The sequence below is a fragment of the Gobio gobio genome, assembly GCF_949357685.1.
Source record: "Gobio gobio genome assembly, chromosome: 18".
Taxonomy (NCBI): domain Eukaryota; kingdom Metazoa; phylum Chordata; class Actinopteri; order Cypriniformes; family Gobionidae; genus Gobio; species Gobio gobio.
Genome location: NC_137111.1, coordinates 32,942,997 through 32,970,851, shown reverse-complemented (window position 1 = coordinate 32,970,851; position 27,855 = coordinate 32,942,997). Strand labels below are relative to the sequence as shown.

At 38.8% G+C, this 27,855-nt stretch overlaps 3 protein-coding genes across 21 annotated transcripts in view; all 3 read left to right on the top strand.

Moving 5' to 3' along the window:
* The window catches only part of camk2g2 (calcium/calmodulin-dependent protein kinase (CaM kinase) II gamma 2), a 76,212-nt gene extending 71,466 nt beyond the window's left edge, over positions 1-4,746 (top strand). For all 16 annotated transcript variants that reach the window (XM_079843178.1, XM_079843175.1, XM_079843182.1 and 13 more), the window contains 3 exons: positions 1,573-1,667; positions 1,796-2,044; positions 2,129-4,746. In XM_079843178.1, coding sequence (XP_079699304.1) covers positions 1,573-1,667; positions 1,796-2,028 — 328 coding nt within the window. In that variant the 3' untranslated portion in view covers positions 2,029-2,044; positions 2,129-4,746. The remainder of the gene's footprint in view (positions 1-1,572; positions 1,668-1,795; positions 2,045-2,128) is intronic.
* A 1,657-nt stretch (positions 4,747-6,403) lies between these two features.
* On the top strand, positions 6,404-16,519 carry synpo2la (synaptopodin 2-like a). 4 transcript variants are annotated; one of them, XR_013818369.1, is made up of 5 exons: positions 6,768-7,146; positions 9,456-9,607; positions 9,847-10,469; positions 11,818-15,174; positions 15,358-16,519. XR_013818369.1 is itself a non-coding variant. In XM_079841975.1 (4 exons), the coding sequence occupies exons 1-4, from the start codon at positions 7,045-7,047 to the stop codon at positions 14,418-14,420; spliced, it is 3,564 nt and encodes a 1,187-aa protein (XP_079698101.1). In that variant the 5' UTR covers positions 6,404-7,044; the 3' UTR covers positions 14,421-16,513. The 4 variants fall into 4 exon arrangements, 2 of the variants coding, with proteins under 2 accessions (XP_079698101.1, XP_079698102.1); XR_013818370.1 differs by having other exon boundaries at positions 9,763-10,469; XM_079841975.1 differs by having other exon boundaries at positions 6,404-7,146; positions 9,763-10,469; positions 11,818-16,513.
* Positions 16,520-17,654: 1,135 nt separating this feature from the next.
* Positions 17,655-26,969, top strand: myoz1a (myozenin 1a). The gene is made up of 6 exons (XM_079841977.1): positions 17,655-17,919; positions 20,615-20,711; positions 23,527-23,714; positions 23,952-24,204; positions 24,872-25,043; positions 25,147-26,969. Exons 2-6 carry the CDS (start codon positions 20,624-20,626, stop codon positions 25,379-25,381), a joined length of 936 nt encoding a protein of 311 aa, XP_079698103.1. The 5' UTR covers positions 17,655-17,919; positions 20,615-20,623; the 3' UTR covers positions 25,382-26,969.
* The last annotated feature ends 886 nt before the right edge of the window (positions 26,970-27,855 follow it).

Sequence of the window (27,855 nt, the reverse complement as noted above, 5' to 3'; positions counted from 1 at the left end):
TAATGGCAGTGAAAGGGGGTCGAGATTTTGAAGTCCAAAAAAGTGCATCCATCCATCATAAAAGATATCCACCCAGCTCCAGCGGGTTAATAAAGGCCTTCTGCAAAGCGATGAGTTTTTGTCAGAAAAATATCCATATTTAAATCTTTATTAACTAAAATAACTAGCTTCTGGCAAAAAGTCTACGCCTACGCCAAAAGTGATCTCTGACCTGACGCATGATGCATTCATGAACGTGGAAGTGCAGAGGATTGAGCAAAACAAACAACTGGTCACAAATTAAAAGTCTAAAAGATTTTTTTTTCTGGACTAAAAAATCAGGAGTGCCTTTTACAACCTTTATAAAGCTTGGAAGAGCAACTCTGATTGTGTTAGTCTGAAAGAAGATAGTCATATAGACCTAGGATGGTGTAAATCTTGGGATCATTTTTATTTTTGGGTGAACTATCCCTTTAACCCTAAAGCCATCTTCTGGACAAATGAGGGCAAAATCGTATTGTTTTGTTTTTTTTAAAATACTTTCCTTAATCTGAACGGTACAAGATACTTTTCCTAAGTTTACCACCTGAACACACCAAAAAAATGGACTCTATTCCACAATGTTAAGTGTTTGAAAAAAAATAATAAAAATCCTTAATCCCACCTTCGTGGACAAAAATGGGCACCCATAGGAATGAATGGAAAAACTGTAATTCCGAGCATTTTTTTTTTTATTTGTCCAATAAAAATCAATAAATTCAACACAATGCAGATCATACATACACACAAATGAAGGAGTGATACAACATTCTCAATGTGGCAAACGCTCACACACACACACACACACACTCAAAAACACACATTCACAAAAGCATTGCATTGAAAGCCATTGAATGAGCCTATTACAGAGTGAGTTTTAGTTTTTTATTTTTGTCAAATAAATTTGTCACTCACACATACACAAACAAAGGAATTAAATGAGCCAATAACTGGGCAATTTAAAAATAAAAGTAAAACATTTTTTAAAACATTGGTTTTCAGCCCATATGCAGCCATTGAGTTCTATTGCCATCTAGTGGCTATTGATATTTTGCTTTAAAAATAAATGAATACTATCATTGGTCACCAAAGTCACCACATTTTTAGTTTTTAGTTTTTTTTACTGAAGTTAAAGAAATATTAAATATAACATAAAAATATGGTACTTTTAGAGGTAAATTCATTAATACCCCAAAATCACAAAAAAAGCTTAAATGGATAGAATTAATTTTATCAAAGATGGTGATATAAAAATTTGATAAAAAATTTGGGAATCACACTTGTGACCTTCGTGCCCAAATGTGTCCACGAGGGCGGGATTAAGGGCTGTTATGCGAGGGTGGCTTGATAATAAAGTAAGTCATAATAATGCCAATTTGCATATATCACATTTTTAATTAGGTAAATTTAAACAGATTTATTTATTTTATATGAGTGTTTTTGCATCAATGCTTTATTTTGATAAAGGACGGGAACAGTTATGGAATTTTCACTGATATTCAGATATTGAAGCCCTACAATCATTCAAAATCTCTGTAACCCTTACTGTTCCAGGAGAATCTGTGACCCTGGCCTGACCTCTTTTGAGCCCGAGGCACTTGGAAACCTGGTCGAGGGAATGGACTTCCATAAGTTCTACTTTGAGAATTGTAGGCCCCATGCTTTTTAATGTACTAATGTGCAATATAGCTGTATAAGTTTATTGTACATATTTTCATGCTCCATAAAATAGTTAGAAGAAAATTCACCTTTATCTATTGCTTGTGTTTGACTACAGTGCTGAGTAAGAACAGTAAGCCTGTGCACACAACCATCCTGAATCCTCACGTGCATCTGATCGGAGAGGATGCCGCCTGCATCGCTTATATCCGACTGACGCAGTACATCGACAGCCAGGGCCGGCCACGCAGCAGCCAATCGGAGGAGACGCGTGTGTGGCACCGCCGAGATGCCAAGTGGCTCAACATCCACTTCCACTGCTCCGGAGCACCTGCCGCACCTCTACAGTGAACCACACGGGGCAAAGGTATATACCGATTGACAGACCTCTTGGTGTAAACAACACAACTAGTCAAATATGATTTAGCGTTTTTCATATTCTCTCCCTTAGCATGCCTGAATACTAAAGCTGATTGGAGCATTTCTTCTCCGTGCACGTCTTGCCGCCTGGAGCCCGGCCAGAAGAGAGCCTCTTGAAGTTTTGAATACGTGAGGGAAAAAATTTACACAACTAAGAAATATATTTAAAAGTGGCCACCACTTCAGTCCAACTCTAGCTAGATGTGGGGCGGGCGGCCATGGCAGCAGCCCTGCCTTCTGGATGCTGCATGCTTCTAATGCCCACACGGGGCACTGTATTGTCTTTACCCATAATCCCATAATCTCTGCTGCCCAACATTCGGAAATGGTGTTTAAAGTATTAGTACTATATTGTAAAATATTGAGATCTTCACATGTGTAATTAACAGCTGGTAGAGATGGAAGATAGAATCAGAAATGTGAATTTTTGAAGAGCACGCGCCGTTTTAAGGGTAAATGGACATTTTTCTGTTTTGTTTCTTTTTTTACGCAAAGAATGTGATGGCATGGCATATCAGAGGGAACGGAAAAAATGTTGTATCAGATGTTGACGCACCAAAGTGTAGACTTTGAGAAGAGGATGTTTTAATGTTGCTTTTATTTTCATTAAATGGGGGGAATTGAGCTGGGGATGTTTTTTTCTGCCTTTCGGTCGTGTTTTTGTGAAAACTCTTGGTTTTTAATCTCCTGAATGACGCTGTATTTGAAAGTATTTTGTGTTTTCCAGACAATTGTTTTAAAGTGGGACAGGATTTAATATAGTTGTGCATAAATAGATATTTATAACGAGAATGGACAGAACAGTCTGTCCAGGGGAGAAAGGGTGAGGAGATGTGCGTTTGTGTAAGTATAAATGTTCTTTCTTGGGTTCGAGATGCTCGTTGCTATGTAGTGTTTTGCGTAGATCTACTTTCCACACACTTCCACATGAGGCCTAAACTCAAGTTGGGTTGGTTTACTTGCCTTCGTGTATGTTTGCACCCATAACCTCCCGGCTCTCTGAACCTGAAGTTGCAGAACTCTCGCTTACTTTGATTCAAGTTTGTTGTATGTCTCTTGGTCCCCAGGGGGCGCTAAACACTACACACAAACACGCTCGCAGCCCTCGCCCTCCCTCTCAGTTACTCTTTTAGGCTTCCAGCTGCTGTGCATATCATTTTGTAGACTAAAAGCATGTCGAAAAATTGAAATGGCCTGTACTGTTTTGCACACAAGCTTGAGACTCTTATGCTGTTCTGTTCACTGTTTTTGTGGACCGCTTTGCAACTTCAGGTTATGAAATCCATCATCCATGGGGGTCCACGCTAGAAGAAGACCCAAGCGTTCACATTACCCCTTCATGAGTGTCTGGTACTGTATGTTGTCTCCTCATCATACGTAGTGACTTGATTGTGGTTTTGGTAACGCAGTGATCACCTGAGCATCCACAGGCTGGGGATTGAATGAAAATGACTCGATGAATGCAGTTCCAGGGTGTTTTGGGGTCCATTTTGTGGCAGAATCTGTTCTGGCTATGTTGGATTTGTTTAGGGTCTTGTTTAATTTTAATTTTTTTTAGTATAACCTGTAAATACTAAAGCAAATCATTGATGAGGGATGATTCAAATGCTTAGCCAGTTGTCTTCATCCAGACGCACGTACACAATAAACATGCGTAGTAAAACAAAAAAAAAGAAGGTGGGTTTGGGTGTGTTAAAGCACATGGACACATTGTGCTCCCTTTAAAGTTTATCTGTGTGACTGTCATACATCGGAACACTGTTCTTGGCCGTGTTATTGTGTAGAATCCTGTGTGTGAATTGTGATGCCTAGGGGGCTTGCCGTTCCCCCTTTACTCTGTGCTAAGCCATTTCTTGTGACACGTTACCTTTTAAAGTTGGGCAAATGTTGCACCCAAGTCTATATGTTGAAAAAAAGGGAGGAAAGAGAGTACTCCTGCCCAAAGGCATCTTGTTAGTGAGTTCACTTGTCCACAAATGAAACCGTCTGGCACTGTGATGTCTGCCATACCTTCATACTGCGCTCTCTGTTGCCCCCTGCTGCTGCAGTGTGTCTTCTGATAGTGTGATCTGGCCACTTCCTTGTTCTTGTTTAAAAAGTGCAGTTTAGTCCGTTCAACTTACATCATACATGTAAACGGTTAAGAGATGTTTCCAGATGCAGGAGATTATAGTTCTTGTATTTCTTATGACTGTTAGATGGACACAAACGCCTTTGTATGCTATAAATAATTCCTGAACTAAATAACTCTCACAACCAAACCATATATGCAGTTCAGCAGAAGGAAAATATGCATGTGTAACTTTCTTGTAATAATTTTCACTGTCTGTGTTCCCTAAAATTGAAATATGTGTCTATTGCCTGCATCTTCAAGGTAAATGAAATGTGGCTCTGAGATATGGTTTCCAATGCTACTTTTGTAAAGAAATTCTTGTCAGTTTTTTGCATTGTAACCATATATGATGGGACTACATATGATAATACTCTGAGGTTTCATTGGATGCTGGATTTTTTTGCATGACCATACAGTAAAAAAAAAAAAATAATCTATGAATTTAAATCTATCAAGTGTTTGTTTGAATGTTGTTAAACCATCATAGCTTGTTATTATTGAAACATTTGGAAGCATTTAATAAAAGATCATTTCAACATCACTGTCTTTCTCTCCTGTTCAGCTTGCATTTGAATTTTTGCTCCCACTTTAGATCAGGGTCCAATTCTCACTATTAACTATGACTTTTGCCTCAATAAACTCCTAATTACTGCTTATTAATAGTTAGTAAGGTTATTAAGTTTATTGGGTAGGATTAAGGGATGTAGAATATGGTCGTGCAGAATAAGGCATTAATATTTGCTTTATAAGTACTAATAAACAGCCAATATCCTAGTAATATGCATGCTAATAAGCAACTAGTTAAAAGTGACAATTGAACCCTGCACTAAAGTCAAGTCACCTTTATTTCTATAGCGCTTTACACAACACAGATTGCTTCAAAGCTGCTTTACAGTATATGATAGGAAATTAATTTTGTTTTAGATGAAAAGCTAAAGCAAGTTTTTGATTGATTCATTTCTGTTGTAAAAACTGATTTAAAAATGTAAAAGACGCATGTAAAAAAATATATTGCACAAAATGAAAACCATAATGTAAATATTATTATGAATCAAAAAATTAAAAGCGCATTTAATAAAAAAAAAATAACAAGCATGATTTAATCTCTTAAATGTCTTAGTGTGTGTTTTGGTCATAATTTAAACTTTTTCAAATCTAATTTCAGCTTTTTATCTCGTAATTAGGACTTTTAATCATAATTTAGATTTTTAAGTCATAATTTTGACTTTAAATCCACAATTTAGAATTTTTAAAGTCATAATTTCAACTGTTCATCTCACAATGACTTGGCATGTCATATTTTTGACTTTTTATCTAATTATGAGGACTTTTAAAATCATATTTTTGACTTTTTATCTAATAATGAGGACATTTAAAATCATATTTTCAACATTTGATCTCTTAATTATGACTTTATGATAATTGAAATGAGCTGATCAGTAACATAGTTGAATATTTAGTGTCCCCAACTGAGCAAGCCAAAGCCAAGGCGACGGTGGCAAAGATTTTATATTATCCAAATGTTAATGCGGAATCAACTTTAGAGGAGTCATGTGGAAACATTTTACTGTACAGTGCATCCTGAAAGTATTCACAGCACTTCACTTTTTCCACATTTTATGTTACAGCCTTATAATCATTATTGTCAATAACAATACCCCATAATGACAACGTGAAAGAAGTTTTTGTTTGAAATCTTTGCAAATGTATTAAAAGTAAAAAACAAAACAAAAATCACATGTACACCGCTGCAGCTGCATTTACAGCATCATTACTCCAGTCTTCAGTGTCACATGATCCCTTATAATATTTTGTTTTCTAGATTCTTTGATAAATAGAAAGTACAGCCATTTATTTGTAATTGAAATCTTTTGTAACTGTAAACGTCTTTACTGCCACTTTTGATCAATTAAATAAAAGTATTTCTTTAAAAAGAATCTTACTAAACGGAGACTTTTGAACATTACTGAATTATCATTTGGTAATGTAATAAAATGTTTTTTATGATCACTATACATGTATTTAATATATAGATTAGTGATCAAAGTCTAACTCCTGTATGTTGAAATAAATTGTCACCAAGTCTTTTAATTTCCCACTGAGGTCAGGCATGTGTGTGCTTGTCTAAAGAAAGATCGATTGGCCAAGTGTCCCAGTTTGGACGCCAAGAGAACAGGTCTGCTGTCAGTATGTGTACAGATGCAATGATAAAACAAACCAGCTCTGTGATCCATGCCACACTATTAGAAGGTCCTGATGTTATTATAGAACACCTAGAAAAGAATAACCACACTGGAACTTCCTTGACCACCCTTTACAGAAAAGAAAGGTTAGATTATAAGGTATTTTCAATGACAGTCATTTCTTTCAATTTCAGACTCAAATCAACTTGTTGCTATTCTGAAGTCGTTAAAAAGCTTGCCCGCTTCGCAAGAGAGGCAAAGGGCTATTTTTAAATCTGCAATGTACGCCCCCCTGCCTTCAAGCCAGCTCTGTGAGTGACAGCACAGCTGTGATGAACTAGTTCCTACCTTCATCCAACACAAGATTCCACTTCATAGCGAGACGGTGGGTATCTCTTCTCTTTCCCTCTCTATTTTAACTTCCTTTATGGCTGCGCCCCTATCACCAGCATCCAGCTCAGGGTGTGGGAGGGGATCTGTGTGTATTCGTGTGAGACACTCCACTCAGGTGGGCAACTAGAAGGAACCCTAGGACATGGTTGCAGTAGTAGTTGTCTTCTCTGAGGGGGCCCTATAATAACATGGACCGTGCATACTGAGGGCCCCCCCTAGCCAACAAACTGAGTCATAGACGCAAGCACAGACCGCACCATGGTGGCTGAGGAGGTTATCATCACCCTTTCCGGAGGAGCACCATGGGGCTTCCGACTACAGGGAGGAATCGAGCACCAGATGCCTCTGCAGGTCGCCAAGGTATGATTGCTGGAAACCCATCAGCAGAAAATGAACTTAAAAGGAGTGCACTATACAAGACTTTTAGGCCTGGTTTCACAGACAGGGCTTAGACTAAACAAGGATTAGGTTTTAGTTCAATTAGGACATTTAAGTAATCTTGAGACAAACAAATGGCACTGACATAGTTTAAGTGCAAGTTGCTTTCAATTAAAAATGCTCAAACATGCACATTAGTCTGGGACTAGCTTAAGCCTTGTCTGTGAATCCGGGGTGAACGTTATGTCAGCCTACAATTCTACAGTTCTAGAGAAACTTAAGATGCTTAAAGCAGCCTTGGGATGTAATGGACACCAGAAGCAAAGGCCCCTGAACTCTGAGTGTGGTGTGGAACTGATCCTTTACCAAAAAAGCAAAATGATTCATAGAGCTGTGAACTTTCAAGTACTATCTGAACTGCAGACAAATTTAGCAATAGTAATAATTCAAGGGTCTATTACCAGTAACAAGCCAAGTTTGTGGAATAAAGCTTCATATGTAGAATGATAATTAGCAGAAATATTTGATGTAATTTATAGCTCATGAGAAGCTAATGTGTCAATCTTGTGATGTTGATTTCTGCTGTTTTTATATGATATAAATTGGGGTTGTTGCACTTTATAGGCTACTCTCGCACACATTTTAGTTAGACTGTTCTCAGCCTTTGAGGATTCAGGTCATATTTAATAACATTTGTCCTAATTAAATTTAATTTGGTCCCATGCCACACCATGCTTGTCATCTCTCAAAGAAATCACTCTACTTTCTCCCAATTCCAGCAGACTTTGTTTTCTTTATACAGGAACGTCCTTTATATAATGCATTTACAAGTAATGATAAAGCAACTATTCTGGTGGTCATGTGGTTGTAAAAATTATACCGATCTGATACCGAAACTGATCATTCAGGCCAAGAGTAGCAACGGTGGTTATGGATCTCTGTGTAATAATGTTACCTGTTAATAGTAGTTTGCATCCATTAATCTGGCTATCATAAGAAGTTTTGTTTTTTTGTGGGGGTTTATTGCTAGCTAGATGCTTTTCATCAAAAGGGAATTAGATTAAACTAATGGTATGGACACTCCCCCAGAACAAGATGTAGACAGGGCAGTCTCCAGATCCCAGCACCACTAGGTCCTGAACCTGTAACCTCTGCATTCACAACCTGCTGTATCCCAAAAACCCCAGGCAACCTGATAAATGGAAAACCAGATCACTGACCCATGTTCCATGTTGTTTTAGTCTGTTTTGCACAATCAGACTGACCCCACCCTCCCTCTAAAGCCACGCCTCCTCCAAAACACATGAACGAGCACACAGCTGGAGCAAAAAGCGTCAAAAGAAACAACATTGATCTACACCATGTCTCAAAGCACAAGATATATGTACATTTTCAATATTTAGACCACGTCAACTATAGATTGCTATCAGGATATGAAGAGCGTTTCAACCAGTATAACAAAAAGTGTTTATGAAAAACATTGCCTATTCTAGCTTTAAACATCAAGTATATTGACTCAGGAGCTTTCACGCAGTATTACAGAGCAGAGAATGTAAAATGTCATTAACACATCACACTGTCCTTATTTATAGTATAAATGTAAGTATTTATAGACTGATTATTGCAGCTTCAGGAAGACGTGCAGCCTGTCATTGTGAACAAAACCATTGAAATCAGAGCTCTTCCTGTGCTGAGTAAGATGACAGACAGGACAGGGGTTTGAGCAATGGCATTGCAAGGTCCAATTGAGAAACAACACTAACACTGGCACATAGGCAGTGTCTGTTAATTGTCTATCCCAGGCTACTGTGTGGTTTCCATTCTTATTTAAACAATCATACTGTAAATATAAAAATTTGTGCTGGCTCTTCTCGCTTATTTATGGAAACATTTATTAAGAACTATATTATTATTTTGGAATATATATTTCTTATTGCGTTTATGGGTGACATAGTGGCTCAGTGGGTAGCACTGTTGCCTCACATCATGATGGTCCTTGGTTTAAGTCCCGGCTGTGTAAGGAGGCCTTTTGGTGTGGAGTTTGCATGCTCTCCCAAGGTTGATGTGTGTGCTTTGGTTTCCCTTACAATTCAAACACATGCAGGATAGGTGAATTGAAGACCCTAATTATGAATTTATAAACGTATATGACCAAATTCATATGTCACTCGTTGTGATTCCTTGCAGGTCTACTTTTTACTTATTTTGTTATATCAATGCCTTAGTCTTTGCCTTTTCCATGTAAAATATCCGTGGCTTCTTGACATGATCAACTTGCATTTATCCTGTAGGTGCGTAAGCGAAGCAAAGCATGTCGGGCCGGACTGCGTGAGGGAGATGAGCTGGTGTCCATCAATGAGAATTCCTGTGGGAGTCTGTCGCACGCCCAGGTCATGAACCTGATCGACAGCATGCCAGGAACGTTACACATCCGAGTTAGGAGGTAAACCATGCCAATGCTTATGTGTGTGTTTAACTCAAATGGGAGCTGAAAGTAAATGACTGTAATGACTGTATTTAGACCTCCAAGCCAGGGCTGCTGTGAGCTATTGTTTCTGACCACCCCTGTGCTATTTTACCTTCTCACATGTCTATCAGGGCACCGGCTGGCTTCCAGTCGGTGGTTCTGGTTGCTCGAGCTCCTTCTCCCCGCATTGATAAAGAGTACCGTGCTGCCCTTAGGGCCATGTCACCATCCAGCTCCCGACCTCACCAGTCCAGTGTGCGGCAGATACACCGTGGATCCCTGATATCCCCAACCGGACGCAGTGGACTGACCTCCCCGCCGGGCAGTGAAGCCTACTACGGAGAAACGGACAGCGATGCAGATGTTGCTGCTCATGAGAGGCAACGCAAACCCAAACGACGCAGTCCCAGCAATTCGCCTGGCAAGGCTGCTCGAGCCTCACCAGAGGGAGCAGAGACTTCAGAAATGAGTGGGTATGACAGTGCCTCAGATGCCCAAATGTACAATCTTTTGGGGTCTAATAAGAGGGAAGACGCATTGCCTGGTGTAGCCCGCAGAGAAGTGATTTACCAGCCCCCTGCCCATGGAGCCTGGTCCTCACAGACCTCCACCGAGACCTCATCCATGAGCGCGGATGACCAAAACCCACGAGAAGGGCTAATGGAAGAAGACAGTGGGTTTCAGGAGCCCACAAACGTTCCTCTTGTTTCTCCAGAGAGAGCCAAAGAAGCTCTTATGCTGAGCTCTCGTAGTCAGTTGGTGCCCATGGTTGGGCCAGTTGACAATCCAGTGGATGAGGAACTCACATTAACATACATGGATAAAGCAAAACAAGCAAGTGAGTATTTGAAGACGATTGCTCTCGTGATTGGCTTGCTGTCATGAACACTTGCTTTGCTTTGTAAATGTGTTCTTAAAGTCACTGCTTGTGGTTGCCTGCATGTAAACCCTTGAAGAGACGAGGGTTGATCATGCTGAGTCTTTTAGCCCCCACCGGTGTCTATATTTGTCCTGAAGCTCACAGGGTTGATAACCTGAGCACTGCTTTGCATGAGCTGGCATAAGCATCTCCAGCTGCTTGCTCATATCAGGTGACAGTGCTCCTCACAGGCCTCATTCTCTCTACCTAGATTCTCAGCTGAAATACTGGACCGTATTGTTAGTATCCTCAGTATTGTTTCAACATCTGGCTGGAATTTAGAGTCTCTTAAATATCATCAGTATAAGTCGTCCACATTAGCATGCTTCAGAAGACAGGTTAGTGTTCATAAAATGAGATGCGCACAATTAGCTACACAGGTTTTACATTCCATTGCCGGGACACTAGTAATGCTGGTATGACACTGATCCTGAACTGCAGCTGGGGAATGTGTGTTTGTAGATCCCAGATCAGGTGGTAAACAACGCATTGACATCTGTGTTTATGCTGAGATTACTTGCTGTGGAATCTAATGTGCTATTAATAGAACATTTATGTTAAATATGTGTGAAAAATATGTACAATGATTACCATTCAATCATTTACTCAACAGTTATTAAATCCAATTAAATGGCTACACCTCATGATTTACATTAATTCTAGTTAAATTAATTCCCTGTTATACTAATGGTTAGGTTTAGGGATTAGGTTAGAGGTTAGACTTAGTGGTTAGTTTTAGGCTTGGGTCATGTGCCACACAGTACCTTTTTTATAGAGTGTACAAGCATCTTCAGAGCTGCAGCTATTTGAAGCGGTGTCATTTCAAGCACCAGCATAAATAAACAGTCATAAATCTAAAAACAACTCTAATCTGTACTCTAAAAATTCTTATGCTCTTCTAAGGGACGACAATTAAGCACTTGTAAATAAAGCATGTTCCCATTGTAGACAAATCAATTTGGCACTATGCTCTTTTCCTCTAATTGCTACATATTTATATAATAAGTTGGTCCCTGTTGCAAAATTATTTGAAAACTGTTAAAAGAACTATATTTAACTATCCTAACTCCTCCTAGCAGAGGAGATAAATTTAGCAAGTGCGTGGACATAGAAAAGCTGTAATGGTTTCTGCACTGATTTTGCTAAACAGGCCTAATAAGTGAGAAGACTACTGCTGACTTTATTCAACACTATATCTGATTATCTGATTATATATGATCTATTATATTTCAATTTTGTCTCAAATTTTTCATCTCATGTTATGCAGAATTGAACCGTGGAGAGACGATCATGGACAAACAGGTGAAAGAAGCTCGTTCCAAGTGCCGCACCATCGCCTCACTGCTGACGGATGCACCAAACCCTCATTCAAAGGGTGTTTTGATGTTTAAAAAGCGCCGGCAACGCTCCAAGAAATACACATTAACCAGCTTTGGAAGTGTTGATGAGGACATGAGGCAAGACTCTCAAGAAGAGGATGGCATGTTTCCTGGCAGTGAATCAGAATTTGATGAGGAAGGTTTCTCTGCTGCACCGGACCCCACTTGGGACAGCGACTATCTTGAGATGCTAGAGAAAAGATCTGCTTCCAGATGTCAGGAAGGAGAGGGCGGTGCTCTCAGTCCTGGTTTGAGTGATACGTCTGGGAAGGGGGCACAGTTGTTTGAGCAGCAGAGGAGAAGGGCTGAGGAACATTCGAAGAAAATGGAAGCTGCGCAAGAACAGTTACACAGCCAAATGCTGGGCATTGTACTGAAAGAGACGCAAGCACATCCTCAAACACTGCAACCTCAACCACAACCAGACTCATTGACAAAGCCCAATGTCCACCCACCACCAGTTGCTCCAAAACCTGCCAGACCTTCCAAAACACTACATCATGAGGTTCCACCAGCAGAAACACAAAACATGACACAGATGAGCACACCTCAGGCCATTCCTGCTGTCCATGTTATGGTTAACAGGGATACTTCAAGCACAATGGTTCCAGCCCCCAATGTGGTGGCCCAAACTAATGCCTCAGCACCTTCTGCTGAAACTGTGATGCCTACACCACCAACTCCTCTACCAGAACTACCTGCCAGCTCTGTGTTAAATAGAACTGCCCGTCCTTTTGCCCCAGGCTGCATTACCAATCGGGCAGCCACCGCTCCTGTCGTGTTTCGCCCTGCAGTCAGTAAGAAGACACCCAGACCTGTTTCAGTGGCTGTGGTGGGACCTTCATTTTCAGCAGCATCAGAGGAGCGTGCCATGGGTGTCATCCCTGTCTCCTTTGTTAGCCAAGTCACATTCAATCAAATGAGTCAAGATGTCCGATCTGAAATGATACCTACACAGCCCTTCATGCCTGGAAAGTCTGTTCCTCCACCTGCTTCTGTGTTTGTGGAATCATATTCTCAACCTGCTCTTCACTGCTCCTCAATTGAAAACATCCAGGTTGCATCAGTTCCACATCCCATAGTTGCCACCTCTCAAACCCAAGAACCTACCTTTCATATAAACGGCGAAACAACTGTTCCTCCTGCAATCCCTGTTGACAACATGGTGACAGCTGTAGCTCCTGTTACTCCTCAGACCATAGCAAGACCATCCCAACCCTCTTCTATTTTGACCTCTGCAACTTCTGAGACCCATATAAGCCCTGTGACTTCGCAGTCATCAATAGTCTATCGTGAAAAAACCTCTTCCACCGGTGGCCGCACTGGTATTCTCCAAGACTCCCGACGCCGTAGTGCGTACAAGCCAATGTTTAAGGTACCTGACAGCAAGAAGAACTCACCAAACCCTGATCTATTGTCTATGGTGCAGAACTTCGACGAAAGACCCAGGTGTGGATATTATGAACCTGAAAATATTGACCATAACAATGATGACAATAGGACAAGAGTCCCACCACCTGTGGCTCCTAAGCCACGTGTCATCCCAGAAATGTCACAGATACCTCAGGCAGAGGGAAAAGGTGCAGAGCTGTTTGCTCGTAGACAGAGTCGCATGGATTTGTTTGTTGTAGACTCTCCATATCTGCAGCCTGTAACTCTCCAACCCCAACAATCCCAATCAGTCATAGACTTGATCCAACCACGGGAACCCTTGCCAACCCCATCCCAATGGAAGTATTCCCCTAATGTTCGTGCCCCTCCACCAATAGGTTACAACCCCTTGCTGTCTCCTTCCTGTCCTGTTGGTGTGCAACGTGGTGGTGCCAAGGTGTCTGAGGGAAGTTTCAAAGGAAATAAGGGTAGTTATGGTGTCCCAAAAGAGGGTATCAAGGCCTTGGATTTCATGAGGCGGCAGCCTTACCAACTGAACTCTGCAATGTTTAGTTTTGGTGGCGGCACTGGCACGCAGTCTTCAATCCCCTCCTACCAGAGGCAACAGAAGGAGGGCCACACTCTGACACCACCCAAGCAGGTCCCAGTAAAGGCGGCACGTGTGTATGAAATCAAACGTTTCTCCACTCCCACCCCAATGTCAGCACCAACTCTCAACCCCACAGTGATTGTACCACGCTCAAGAACCACGCTTGGCGAGCACATCTCTCATTCTTATATGACGTCTCCTCCACCTGGACCTGTGCCTGAATCAACTCCAGCACCGTCACGGGCCCCAGGCCTTCCAGAGCTCCCCAAAATTTCAACTGTGCCAATACCTCATCCCATGCCATACTCACCTCCAGCTCCCATGTCAAGTATGTCAAGCCTAAGCTACTCTGGGCTCCAAGCTGCCAAACAGTTTAAGAGTGCCCCTGAGTTAAGTGCCCTACCACCAAACCCTTTAAAGTCTCCAATTCAAGTTCCCAAACCTCGCTTTATTGCAACAAAAGTGGGTATTCAGCCCCACGTCTGGAGGCCTGGAACCCTACCTCAATGACAGTATTAATTTATATGTGGAAGAAGCTAAACCATCTGCTTCTACTCCAGACTCAAAATTCATACTTTTCAAATATGATCAATGTGTTAACATTTGTTTAAATATAACTTGAAGAAACAAATAAATTATATTATTCATTTCATATGAAAATATACAGTGAAGTATATTATCTTGTGCTTTGGATCAGTGTGTTTCAAAATTTAACTGAAAAAAACATTTCTGCAAAATGTTCATCAATATGTTTTAAACCACCAATGTAAAAAATCAAAATTGAACCTACATGCATGCATTTCTCAATGCATATTCCTGGTCTTACTGTGAACAATTTATCTTGGCTTTTTGTAAACAACAATCGAAGTGTAACTTGCTCTTCCTGTGGGCAAACTGGATATTAACCAGGCACTGTTTTAGCAAACTTATATTTGGTCTGGCTCCCTCATGCCCATTTTTCTCAACCCAATCAGTTCCCTTATGCATTTTTTTTTTCATTAGATATCTTGCTACATTCATACATCAGGTTACAGTAGTAAAAGGGGTTCTAACAAGTAAAATACAAAATGTAATACTGTAATATTGTAAAGCCATTGACAGTCATGTGTCACAGAGTACTTATTTGTCAGTGACTTCTAGACAATAGAGTTTTGCAGTGCAGTGTTCCCAATCTTATAGGGATGAAGAAAACTACATTCTGACATGGTGCCTAGAAAAACATTTCACATGGATTGGACTGAAATATAACATGGATTTGACTGAGGTATTTTGAGATATTTTCTTTCAAAATGTCTTCTTTAAGACGAGAGTTTTGACTTTTGGCACCTTTTACATACAAAAGTATCATCACTTTGCTAAACCTTGATCTACTTGACATTTTTAAGAATGGAAAAAATACCTAAGAAAATGAAGCAAGCTAAGCCTTTGTTTTGTTGTATGCTCTTAGGTCAATCAGAAATGATATCTCTTCTGGCAGAGCCTGAACTGAACAGGTGCACTAGGGTCACAGCCTATTTGTAGGAGCAAAGTATACAGGGAAACCAGGCTGGTTCTTTAAAATGTGCTCTGGCTGGAAGCGTGGTCCTTATATACCAGCACCAATACATTAAACGGGTGGCATTAATGAAAATCTTATGTTTTCATTTTTTTTTTGTTTTTTGAAACGTATTCAAGTGGTCAAATCAGTAAGTGTTGGAAAGGTACAGTGTTGGAAAGAGTCCTAGAGACAGACATGTAGGCTATTTGAGCACTGAAGCAAATCTGTCGCATGAAGACAGGCATAAAAAGTGCAAAGCTAGCACTGTCCAGGATTATCAGAAGGTTTATTAGCCAACTGGCTTTACTAGAATCAGTCAGAATACTCAAAGCAACATGACATATTTAAATGGCATTTGTGGCAGTGAGGCTGATTGTTGTGGGTGTTTTTTGAACGTGTTCCTCAAAAATATTGCAATGTCTTTAGAGAAAAGAAAAATCTAAAGGAGGCCTTGTAACATTAAGGGAACAATGGATTGAGGTTGAAAGAAAGGAAATCAGTTTATATTAATGCGTGTTAGATATACAGAGAGGATGAATAAATAATGATTGAAGTACTGGCAGGTGAGAATGTTTTGTTTTTAAAATGTCTCCTTTATTAAAAGTACATTTAGAAATTGAATAAGAAGTTAACAAAAACAGAGATGGTTTTTAAAACCTGAGCCACAATTTAGTTTGTCTCTCCAGTTCGTTTGTTATCATGTTTTATTTTATAGACTAAAGTTTTACATTGTTCAGCTCTCTTAATTTGGGCAGTTGTACAAATCATTAGATCAATGTGTCTGTCTTTGTAAAAATCCACTTTGTGGTTAATGTCTTTGGTGATTTTGTTTTTGCAATGCTTATAATGAGCTCAGCTGAACTTTAGGAAACAAGTGATTGTAACCGAAAGTGTCATGTATTTCTAATACAGTCAATAGTTTGAATAAAACATGCCTGAAATTTCACACAATGTCTCTGTCTCATGATATGCAAAAAAAACCTGTGCATGAGCCTAATGTCTCAGTTGTACGCTGTCAAGCATAATGGTGTGTTATTAAAAAAGCCATTATGAAAAATGGCAAAACTCGTTTAATCTTTGGTGTGTTATGTTTCAGAGTAATTTATTTGAAGAAAACAATGATCAGTGTCAATGTGTCCCTTTTGGGAAGACTAAGACCACACGTGTGTGACTAATCACCACATGGTGGCGCTTATGTCCCACTTTTCATCATTTAAATCGGGTTATGTAATGGAACATGAGAGTGAGCCTTTCAGCGTTTTCTTATTTTTCTGTAAAAAGACAACAACAACAAAAAACACTCGCAAAACCCTATTTTCTTTATCAATTAAAATCACAATAAATGTCATTTTATACGGCCAAATAATCAATACTCTTTCTTGTAAAACTTAGTAGCGATGAAATGTGGCATTGCACACTGTTGGACGAGTCGACTACAGCTGAAGCTGGCACCATTCTCATGCATATGCTCTCCTCCTATATTTAGGGCTGATAATGTTCAGACACTTTTTATGGCTGCTCCAAGCTTTCCCAACTTAGACTCCATTTATGAGTGGATCCTTCCTGAATCGAAAAAGATAGCAAGAATCTGACGAGTTCTCAGGTTCATGCAGTGCAAATGATGTGGGTGAGAAAGTGATATAATAAGCATTGTCTCTGAGACAGGTGAGAAATGTCACCTGAAATAATACTTCCTGACAGGCAGAGACATTATGGAGTAATGAAAGGGAATGATATTATTTATAGGAATTTTCAGTAGGCTAAATTTCCTTTTTTATATAAATTCAAAGGATTACTCTGCTGATTCAAAGAAAAATTTCTATATAGAACCTTTACCCGGGCAGTTATGTCAAACTTGTGAGATTGCGCCCTGTGCAAATTTGTGAATTTCACCACTAGTTGTCTCATTCACACTACAACTATTTAGAACCATGTTATATTGGAGTAAAGTTGGCTGCCCTGTCCAACACTGACCCCTCTGAGTGCTTAAATCATTATCATAAAAATAAATTTAGCTCAGTTAGGGGCCCCTGTTGGATTTAAAAAGTGCAAATCCTCTCACAAGTAGAAGGTGACTAACCAAAGAAGAAAAAGTGCAAATCTACCACTGCCCTTTTGCCTCTTGAAGCTATTTGATAACTATGTGCAATCACCCGTTCCCTCTCCTTCTCTCTATATTTAGCCAATGAAGCATCTGCAAGAAAGATATTAGTCTCTTGATATTCCCATCAGCAAAGTGCTGTGCAGACCAAATGTGCCCCCCCTTACCCTTCACCCCCCTTTCTTACCCGGACTCTCCCTCCCCCCATGAAGATCTGCCATCCAAGTTCCAACTGTATTTTGCACGCCTTGGGTTCTTGGTCCAGCCACAGGTCAAAGGTACCCTGGAATTGGTAAACTTCTTAACCACAAGCCTTTTCCTATTTTCACTATACCTTTGAGACCACGTCTTGTAAGCAGTCTTGAGCCTCGGTAAGTGGATTATGTGATTTTTTTTCTGTCACGTTACTAACCGCACACACTGTTCAACTAACAGCTGCATGACGGCAATGAAAACATGACCAGCAATAACTCCTGTTGCTGGTGTGATACCCATTCAAAGAGTTTGCAAGCACTGACGGCATATTCTCATTGTAACGTTGCATTGATTGGAATAATCAAGCTCGAATGCTCCATTTGCCCTGTGTCTTTTTGCTGCCAGAAAGTGGGAATGTGCTAAACACTCCCACCCAACCTGGCTGGTGATTTTATATGGAATGCAAAGCATACTGTCCAGCTGGGGGAACTTAAGCCTAGTGGACCCCAGCTTGTGATTATTTTACAGGGTGGGTCAGTGCGCCCCCCTCGTCTCACCACACATCAATCCGATTCAGTTTGAGGGAGATTTCCAATTTCTACAACGCGTTAAGGCATCGTGTAGGTGTGTTTATGTGTGTATGTTTGTGACAAATCCAGAATATATGAGAAAAAAATAAACCAATGCCACGACTCGCCACTTAAAGGTCTTGCTTTAAAAATAGTCATACTGTATTGAGTTACAGTCGATGCAGTGTTTGCCATTAACAGAGCTATGAAAAAATAGTAGATATACTGTGTGTAGGAAAACTGATGAAAAGAAAATTAAAAGATCGGCCCAAACTGTACTTTACTAATGGACTTCCATGTCCAGACTTTGAAAGTAGAAAAGTGGGTTAAATTGTATTAATTATAACTTTGTTTTATATGGCATGAAAATAACAGAGCATAAATTTGGATATTCTGCAGTGTTTGTTTCATATCTGTATGGACTACGTACAGATATCATATCCTCCAGGGACCCAGGAATAGACTTTTGTCCACTGTAGTGGACATTATATTTGAGTGAATTCTCTGACTTCATACATGTCCTGTAAAGAGCACATTCGGGGCTTTGCAGAGATACCAAATGTTTGGATGTTTCACCAGGACAACTTCTTCTTGGTCTTTAAAAACGGCTGACATTAATGTTTAGCACTCTTATGGAAATATGATCATATTTTGTAATTATAAATTAAATCGGATTCATTTTCAAGTTGTTTTTTTATAAATCAACATCTCAGGAAAATGTTATGTGGTTTCTAATCAAAATATGACTTTCTGTTACAAAACAGGGCATTGATTTCATAAATGTCCTCTGTAGAGGACACCAGGACTTAAATCATGTTTATCAGGCATTTTGGAGACACAAGTGGATAGGGATATTAGGGAAAGACATTACATATCAATGTTCCTATGAAATATTAGATATTATTATGAAAATGTTGGCAATTATTACTCCCATTATAACACTTCTATTTTCATTAGATGTTGCACCAAGAACACATTCATATGCAAATTAGATGCAGTGTATAAATACATTATTGAATGGGAAAATCCAAGTATGGCCATTTTACCCACATATTGCATAAAGTAAAATGGTTTATCAATGCATTATGTTATATATTTCATAACATAGTACAGAATCGTCTTTAAAAATCCTGAAACCTAAAAATTGATTGGTGAATTAAAAATAAATGCCATTGTTTTGCCTATACATGCAATTCATGTCATTTTATAGTCCTGGTGTCAACTACAGAGGACATATCATAAAATATGAATATAAGATAATTTTACAAATATATATATATATATATATATATATATATATATATATATATATATATATATATATATATATATATATATATATATATATATATTTGTTTCTTATGCTCTAAACCAGTGTTTCCCAACCACGATCCTGGAGGCCCACAAACACTGCACATTGCATGTCTCCTTTATCTGCCACGCCCATTTCAGGTCTTTGAGTCTCCACTAATAAGATGATCATTTGAATCAGGTGTGTTTGATTAGGGACACATGCAAAATGTGCAGTGTTGGTGTGCCTCCAGGATCGTGGTAAACAATGCAATGACGTGAAAAAATACTAAATTCAAAAAACTTTTTTTTCTGGGTCCCAGGACGATATAATACATGCATACAATATATCATACTGATTTCTGAAATTTGGATGCAATGTTTTTCAGTGAGACAAACACAATTACATAATCCATATGTATTAATCCGTTACTTATTGATATCTGTGCTGTTGATGTCCCACCAAAAATGCTGTCACGTCATTACAGAATTCGATTTTGAAAGGAATTTTATAAAAGACTAATAGAATGGAAAGTGAAATTCAGAAAACACTTGATCAGTTAACAATATTTTTTGTTTTGTTTGGGGGAAAAATGAAGAAGCAACTGGAATATTTATCAATAAATTGTCAGTTTATGAATGACCCAACCACATAAAACATAAATTATTTATTTCCTGTTGTGAATCGAGAGTTAGCTTTTTCTGTAAGGCTCATATCAATTGTGTCTCAAATTCATTTTCTGAAATTACCACCCCAAACAAACCAAACACTGTTGTGGATTATACATACATCTTCAGAAATCTACTTGTCCTTACAATATGAGGAATGTGAGGTTATTACACAAGTGTCTGTTCTTCACCATAATTCCTGAGGGAGTAACTGTGTCATCTACAGAGTTTGCTTACAACACAAAAACAATACATGTTCATCAATTAAAAACTAATGCAAATAGACAAGACAAGGATGCGTTTTAGTATATGGTCAAATCTACTCTGATCTCTTTTTCCCCAGTCTGGAATCATGCCTCTATCAGGAACACCAGCCCCACCCAACAAGAGGAAAAGGCTTTCCAAGATCATCACTGACCTGTCAAACATAGCCCAAGATGGTAAGACACCCACAACTTCTACTTTATGCTTGATTGTTGCTTAATCACTCCATAAATCCAAACACTATATTACCAAAAGTATTGGGACACCCTTCCAAATCATTGAATTAAAGTGTTCCAATCACTTCCAAGGCCAAATGTGTATAAAATCAAGCACCTTGGCAACTGTTAGTGGTATTATAACAAAGTGGATGCAATTGAGAACAACAGCAACTCAGCCACGAAAAATCACAGACCGGGGTCAGCGCATGCTGAGGCACACAGAGTGCAGAAGTCGCCAACTTTCTGCAAAGTCAATAGCTACAGACCTCCAATCTTCGTGTGGCCTTCAGATTAGCTCAAGAACAGTGTGTAGAGAGCTTCATTGACTGGGTTTCCATGGCCGAGCATCTGCATCCAAGCCTTACATCACTAAGTGCAATGCGTCGGATGCAGTGGTGTAAAGCACGCCCATAGATTCCCATAACCATAATAGATTCATACATTCCCATAAACACACTCCTAAACCTTGTGGAAAGCCTTCCCAGAAGAGTTGAAGCTGTTATAGCTGCAAAGGGTGGGCCAACTCCATATTAAACCCTACGGATTAAGAATGGGATGTTAAAGTTCATGTGCATGCAAAGGCAGGCGTCCCAAAACTTTTGGCAATATAGTGTATGAAACAAGTGGAAAAACTTGATTGGCAGGGAAGCTATGCACTGTCAATAATTTTTCGAAATTGTAAATAATGCAAATATTATTAGAGTATGTTTTTCAAGGAAATACCACTTCAGTCTTACTCCTTCAAAATGTCATGTTTAGTGCTACTTGCTGTTTGTTTGTAATTATTTGTGAAAGTTACTAGCAATTTCTGAGTGAAAATTGTTTCGAAGTAAATCTTTTTTGTTGCACTGTGGTTATGAATTAATTAAATAATTATTTTAATATGTTATTTATATACATGCCAGATTTTAGAAAGCTTAGAATAACATGGTTGGGCAGTTTCTGACTGTGATATTGAGATCTAGGACTAAATAAGTGTTGTTGTTTTTGTCTTTCCATCTTTTGTGCTTCATATAGAGTGAGTTTGTTTAGCCTTGCTGACAGGTGTGAAGGTGTCTTCTTTGAAAGATGTCATTAAAGAGATTAGATTATGACCATGCAATAACGCAAACAGTATACAACCTGCTCGATCGCCTGTGTAGGCAGCCTGGGTGTCACTTTGAAACAGTTTATTGGGAACATCATCTTAAATTCAGGACCTGTCACTGAGGTTTCATGCGTCTCGATTTAAAATGTTTTAATGAGGAGTAATATGTCAGGGACAACATGTATCTTGTAGATTTCATAGCTGAAATGTCAGCTGTGTCTCTGATTATTACCAGAGCACCTCTTCTCCCCCTCATCATTATAATCATGGGACACATATCCACTGAAAGAACATTACATAAGTGTCTTTAGCGGAAAGCAAGCCAAATTGATACGTTCCTTTTCATGCTTTTTAAAGTGAGTTAAAAATTGTTGTTGTGAAAGATTGGAAAATTTAGCTTAAGAACTGTGTGAAGTCTGACAAAAGACTCTTGTGACCGTTGTATGTGTTTGTTTTTCCTTAGGCAACATTTAGATGCTAGGAAACACTTAATCCATGTTAGGGCAACGAGGGATGTTAAATCTAATGCAGAAATAGACTTGATAAATTTCAAATAAATCTATTGTTTATATTAACAGTCATGAACATTTCCAAGGAACTGTGGGTGATTTTCCAGCACAAACAGTGGGTGGTAGGATGACTTATAGCTATTTAGTTACAATGCAGAAAAATAGTTACATCTGTATAAATATGAATGACGACACTTGATATTAGAGAATCCAGGACCTGTTTTTCTTTCTAAGCACAGTTAAAATACAAGTTAATCAGAGATAAAAGACCCCAACTGCCCTTTTGGTCTCTCACTAGATAACTGCCCTTTTTAAAGCCATAAATGAATATATATATTCATATATTCAAATTTTTCAAAAGTAACACTGTCCAACAGCATCTCTCTTTTGCCTCCCTTGAGCCCAGTGACTTTTAACAGAGTCTCTAAAGTGTGCGGTGGGTTTAGTAGAGAGTAACTGAGAATGATTGGGGGAAGTCACCTGAGAGGAGGCACTGCCTCCATCACACTACTGCTCAATTATTCAATTAAAATATGTCAGTATTATTCAATTTGATGGAATTTTACTATTAACCGAAATGCATAAATCTTTAAAAAAAAGGTATGATTGATAGGTGTGTATGATTGGATGGATATAATTGGTTATGATTGGCTATGACTGGTTCACAAGAGAAGTCCCGCCTCTTGTGTGTTCCGCGTTCAAAATAGAATTGTTTTTTTATGTAAAGTAATATTTAACCAGGAAAATGTGACAATATTAAGTGTAACTTAAAAAAAAACTGAGAGGATTTAAACACAGTAATGTCAGTTTAGACTGTATTTGCTCCATTTCATGGAAAATACAAAAGTTGCATCTCCAACACATTGTGGTGTTTCGTTCATGAATGAATCAGCAGGTGAACGAATCAGTGAATGAATGATTCTTTGACTCACTTATTAAGACTTACCGCCACTTACTGGTGGTTTCAGATTCATATAAAAGTATAATTTTTTTTTGCATAATGCTTTCGTGTTTAATGGTTTATTTCATTTCATTTTCTAGTGATAAAGCATGTTTGTTTATGGAACCCTTTAGGTTCTATATAGAACCTTTTCTTAGCGTGTTGGCTATTTTGTAAAAGATTGATAACAGAATTTTGTCATTACATAATATATAAACATAAAACTTTTTTTTATAGAGTATGAATCAGAGCCTGAGGCTTCAGAGTTTGACTTGGGGAAGAAAATCAGGGCACCCAAGGACATCATGCTGGAGGAACTATCCCTTATGAAGAACAAAGGCTCCAAGATGTTCAAGATGAGGCAGATTCGTGTGGAGAGGTTCATCTATGAGAACAACCCCGACCTCTTCAGTAGTGAGTCCATGGTAAGGCAGACTAAGAGCTCTGCACATCTGTGTATTTGTTCTCAGATTGAAGTTCATTTGCATTAAAGGGTCATTATTCCTAAATCACAGTTCTTCTATATGTCAATGTTCTACATTCATCTCTGATTCTTTATTCTGGTCATGTTCTTATTTCTTATTTAAATTGAACACTCCAAACATGATTTGAATGCTGATTTGGAAACTTTTCCACTAATTATCATGTTACTCTGTGTAAAGGATAACCTCCAGAAATTCGTGCCCAGCCTGGGGGGCCAGATGATGGATGTTGGTGGCCGCTTGATTGGTGGACAGATGGCTGGTCAGGCTGGCCAAGCACCAGTGCCTCCTCCCAAACCCGGAAGCTATGGCAAGGGAGCAGGGGGTGGGCTGCTAGCAGGTGGGCTCGCTGGAGGAGCTGGGGGTGCCGGAGGGGCAGGAGGAGCAGGAGGAGCAGGAGGGAAGGATGGTGTGTCAGGAGATGCCTCACAGAGTGAGTAGGAACCCAGATGGAGACCTTTATACACTATAGTCAGCTCACCCACACTAGAAACTGCCATGGAGACTCACAATGAAACTTGTGTTAAACAGGGTAATTCTCGCTAGCTAAAACAACAATTATTAATACAATTTTTGTAAATTGAAATAAAGCTGAAATTAAATAAAATATAAATATTAGATGAAAAACTTAAACTGAAAATAAATTACAGATGTTGTCTTTAAGTTGAAACTCTAAAAATACTAGCTGGAAATAAAAACTGAAACTGAAGTAAAACTATAACTGAAATAAAAACAAATTCAATCCACATAGTAAAATTTAAAAAGATCACAAATGAATACAAATTATGATAAAAGCACATAAACTAAAAATAACGCTGTTGTTAAAGAGAAAAAAATCATAATCATTTACTTATCCTTGTGCTTTTTCAAATCTGTTTGACTTCTTCTGTGGAACACAAAAGAACACTTTTTAAAGGTTTCATTTGTTTTTTGTTTATACATTGAAAGTCAATGGAGTCCAGTGTTAATTTGGACACATTGACATTCAGTCATAGAGGTTTGGGAGTAAATGATGAAAAACAGAATTGAAGTATTGGGCAAACGTTTTTACTTTTGTGTATTAGATTGAACAGTTTCAATCAGTTTATGTTTCTCTATAGGTGAGGAAAGTGCTTTGGAAAAGGCTAAAAAGACGGATGCATTTGGGAAGATATACGTTTCGCCTTGGGAACGGGCTATGAAGGGCAACGAAGACCTTCTAGCTACAATGAAGGCTCAAATGCCAGGACCCTACTCTTATAAGGAGCTGCAAAAATTTAAGAGCTTTAACAGGTGCAGTTGCATTACATTGAACAATCTGCCTCTGTTCCTGTGCATTCTGCAATCGTACCTTTCAGTCCTATGGTCTCTTTTTATGATCTCTAATTCTGTCTAGGAGTGCTATGCCCTATGGAGGCTTTGAGAAGGCCTCTCAGCTGATGACCTTCCAGCTGCCAGACATCGATGTTGCCATTGAGGAGCCTGAACCATCAGTGGTGTACCAGCAAGATATCGGCGGACGACCCTCCTTTAACCGCACACCCATCGGTTGGGGGGGTAGCGCTGAACCTGGCAGCATTCACATGGAGTTGGATACTATACCATTTGATGGGGAGACTGATGACCTGTGAACAAACAAACCTAATTTATGCCTGCCTAATTTCCCTGCACTATAATAACCAAAAACACACCTATGCACAAATAGTCACATTGCAACAAACTGTAGATCCATCAGGAGGACATATTAAATGTGAATGGCAAACCTCTCTACTCTACTTGTACTTTTAACTTTGATTCTAAATCTGCATCTGAATGTGAGCTTTAAACAAAGAAAAATGTATGTATTTGTGGAGGAAATTTTTGCAGAAAGCATATAAACTGAAATTAAGTTGTCAGGTGGAGAATTAAGTTTTGATTCGCTTGATATTTTGTCAGCTTGTTGCACTTTAGAAGTGAACAAATGAGAATAACCTGCCTTGGGCAACAATGTCCAGTTAGCACTAGCAGTGATGGACTGCTTGGCACACGCTGCTGTTTTTCCTGTCACTTAGATAAAGGTAAACAGTTTTGACTGCATAATCTGGAACCGCCCTTTAAATAACATATTGTCACACTTTACCCTTCATTAAAATGTCATTTACAGAAGTACTGATTATAGTCATTAGAAATCATGATTATAATTATGTTGAAGAACACCTTACACAGTATTGTTGTTCTTGCTAAATAGTAAATTACTACTATAACAAGTAATATGAAATGTTAGCACATTATGCACATTAATATACTAATCAAAATAAATAAAAACTCGTAAATAAATAAAATAAAATCTCCAAACTATACTGTATCCACACTACTGCTTGCCCATTCTTTAATACATGATTAATTGCTCATATTTTGTTGCAGTCTTTTAAGAATATACTGTGCCTGTTGTGACTATAACTAAATTGAGAAGGAGAATGGCAGTTGTGGCCTACTGGTTAGAGAGTCGGACTTGTAACCTGAAGGTTGTGGGCAGGAATTGTTGGTGGGGAAGCGAATAACCAGCGCTCTCCTTCACCCTCAATACCACGACTGAGGTGAGACCTTTGAGCAAGGCACCGAACCCCCAACTGTTCCCCGGGCGCCGCAGCAATATGGCTGCCCACTGCTTGTGTGTGTTCACGGTGTGTGTGTGTTCACTATAGTGTTCACTATACTGTGTGTGTGCACTTGGATGGGTTAAATGCAGAGCACACGTCACTTCACTTTCCCTTCCCTTTCAAGAAAGTGGGTCATAAGTATAGGCCTATTTGATTTTGTTTTGTGGCACTAATACACAGCCATAAAGACTTTTATGAGCCGGTTCTTTTTAGTGAATGAAAAACGTGCAACACAACCAGTGGTCAATTGAACAATGACTTACATTATCAGTTCTTTCTATTAAAATAAATACATAAAATAATAAATCATTCAATAAAATGTATCATTTGGGGCAGTTACTGAATTAATCTGACACACAAATCTATCCTTTTGGCTACTTGTTTAGTTTTTATTTCATCATATATAAAGAAAAATAAATTTTGAGTCTACAGTGTATTTAAATGAAATATAATGATGAATTTAAATGAAATCTGTCAACATTTTTGTTTTAGTATTTTATAATTTAGGATCATTCGTACAGGTTATTACATTGCGTAGTAAGTCTGAAAAGTCATTAAAATCTACAAACTTTAAGAATTGCATTTTTTTTGTCTGATCTGTTATATCTGTTCATGATTTGTGACCCTGGACCACAAAACCAGTCATAAGTCACACGGGTATATTTGTGGCAAAAGCCAGCAATACATTGTATGGGTCAAAATTATCGTATTTAGATTAGGCTATTAAGTAAAGATCATGTTCCATGGAGATATTTTGTACATTTCCTACTATAAATATATCAAAAATTTATTATTATAGTAATATGCATTGCTAAGGACTTCATTTGGACAACTTTAAAGGTGATTTTCTCAATATTTAGTTATTTTTGCTCAGATTCCAGATTTTCAAATAGTTGTATCTCGGCCAAACATTGTCCTATCCTAACAAACCATTCATCAATGGAAAGCCTATTTATTCATGATGTATAAATCTGAATTTAAACAAATTGACCCTTATGACTGGTTTTGTGGTCCAGGCAGGGTCACATTTCACAATTTAGCAAAAGATTGAGTGAGGTAAATGTAGGCTGATAGGATAAGAATTTATTTTTCCAAATATTTCTAAAGTAGTAAAATAATCGTTAATGGAACCGTTAAGGAAGTCGTTCAAAATATTCCGATGCCCATTCCTGCTTATGAACCCCTGCTGTATTCACAAAGCCTCCAAACCATCCCAGCCTACGGCCCAGTCTCCTTGTCGCACTCCGTCGGGTCGACACCTGAGACGCCAAACATCGCGAGAGTTGGTTGCCTTGGCTGCAGCACACAGTGACGCTGAGGGATGTTTAAGGTTTAGCGGCAGAAAATAACAGATTTTGCTCAGCCGACCAGCCAGGGGGAGGATGCATACTGCAAGGTAAGGAGACCACCTTTCACCATTCTATCGAAGCAAGTCATGTCGGTTCTTCCGACATGGAAAAAGGGCA

Bases quoted from the DNA above. Each gene is read 5' to 3' on its own strand.
- myoz1a (XM_079841977.1), top strand. From the start codon at position 20,624: ATGCCTCTATCAGGAACACCAGCCCCACCCAACAAGAGGAAAAGGCTT. The intron at 20,712-23,526 runs GTAAGACACCCA...TTTTTTTTATAG, and splicing joins GTCAAACATAGCCCAAGATG to AGTATGAATCAGAGCCTGAG. The intron at 24,205-24,871 runs GTGAGTAGGAAC...GTTTCTCTATAG, and splicing joins GTCAGGAGATGCCTCACAGA to GTGAGGAAAGTGCTTTGGAA.
- synpo2la (XM_079841975.1), top strand. From the start codon at position 7,045: ATGGTGGCTGAGGAGGTTATCATCACCCTTTCCGGAGGAGCACCATGG. The intron at 7,147-9,455 runs GTATGATTGCTG...TTTATCCTGTAG, and splicing joins TGCCTCTGCAGGTCGCCAAG to GTGCGTAAGCGAAGCAAAGC. The intron at 9,608-9,762 runs GTAAACCATGCC...CATGTCTATCAG, and splicing joins TTACACATCCGAGTTAGGAG to GGCACCGGCTGGCTTCCAGT.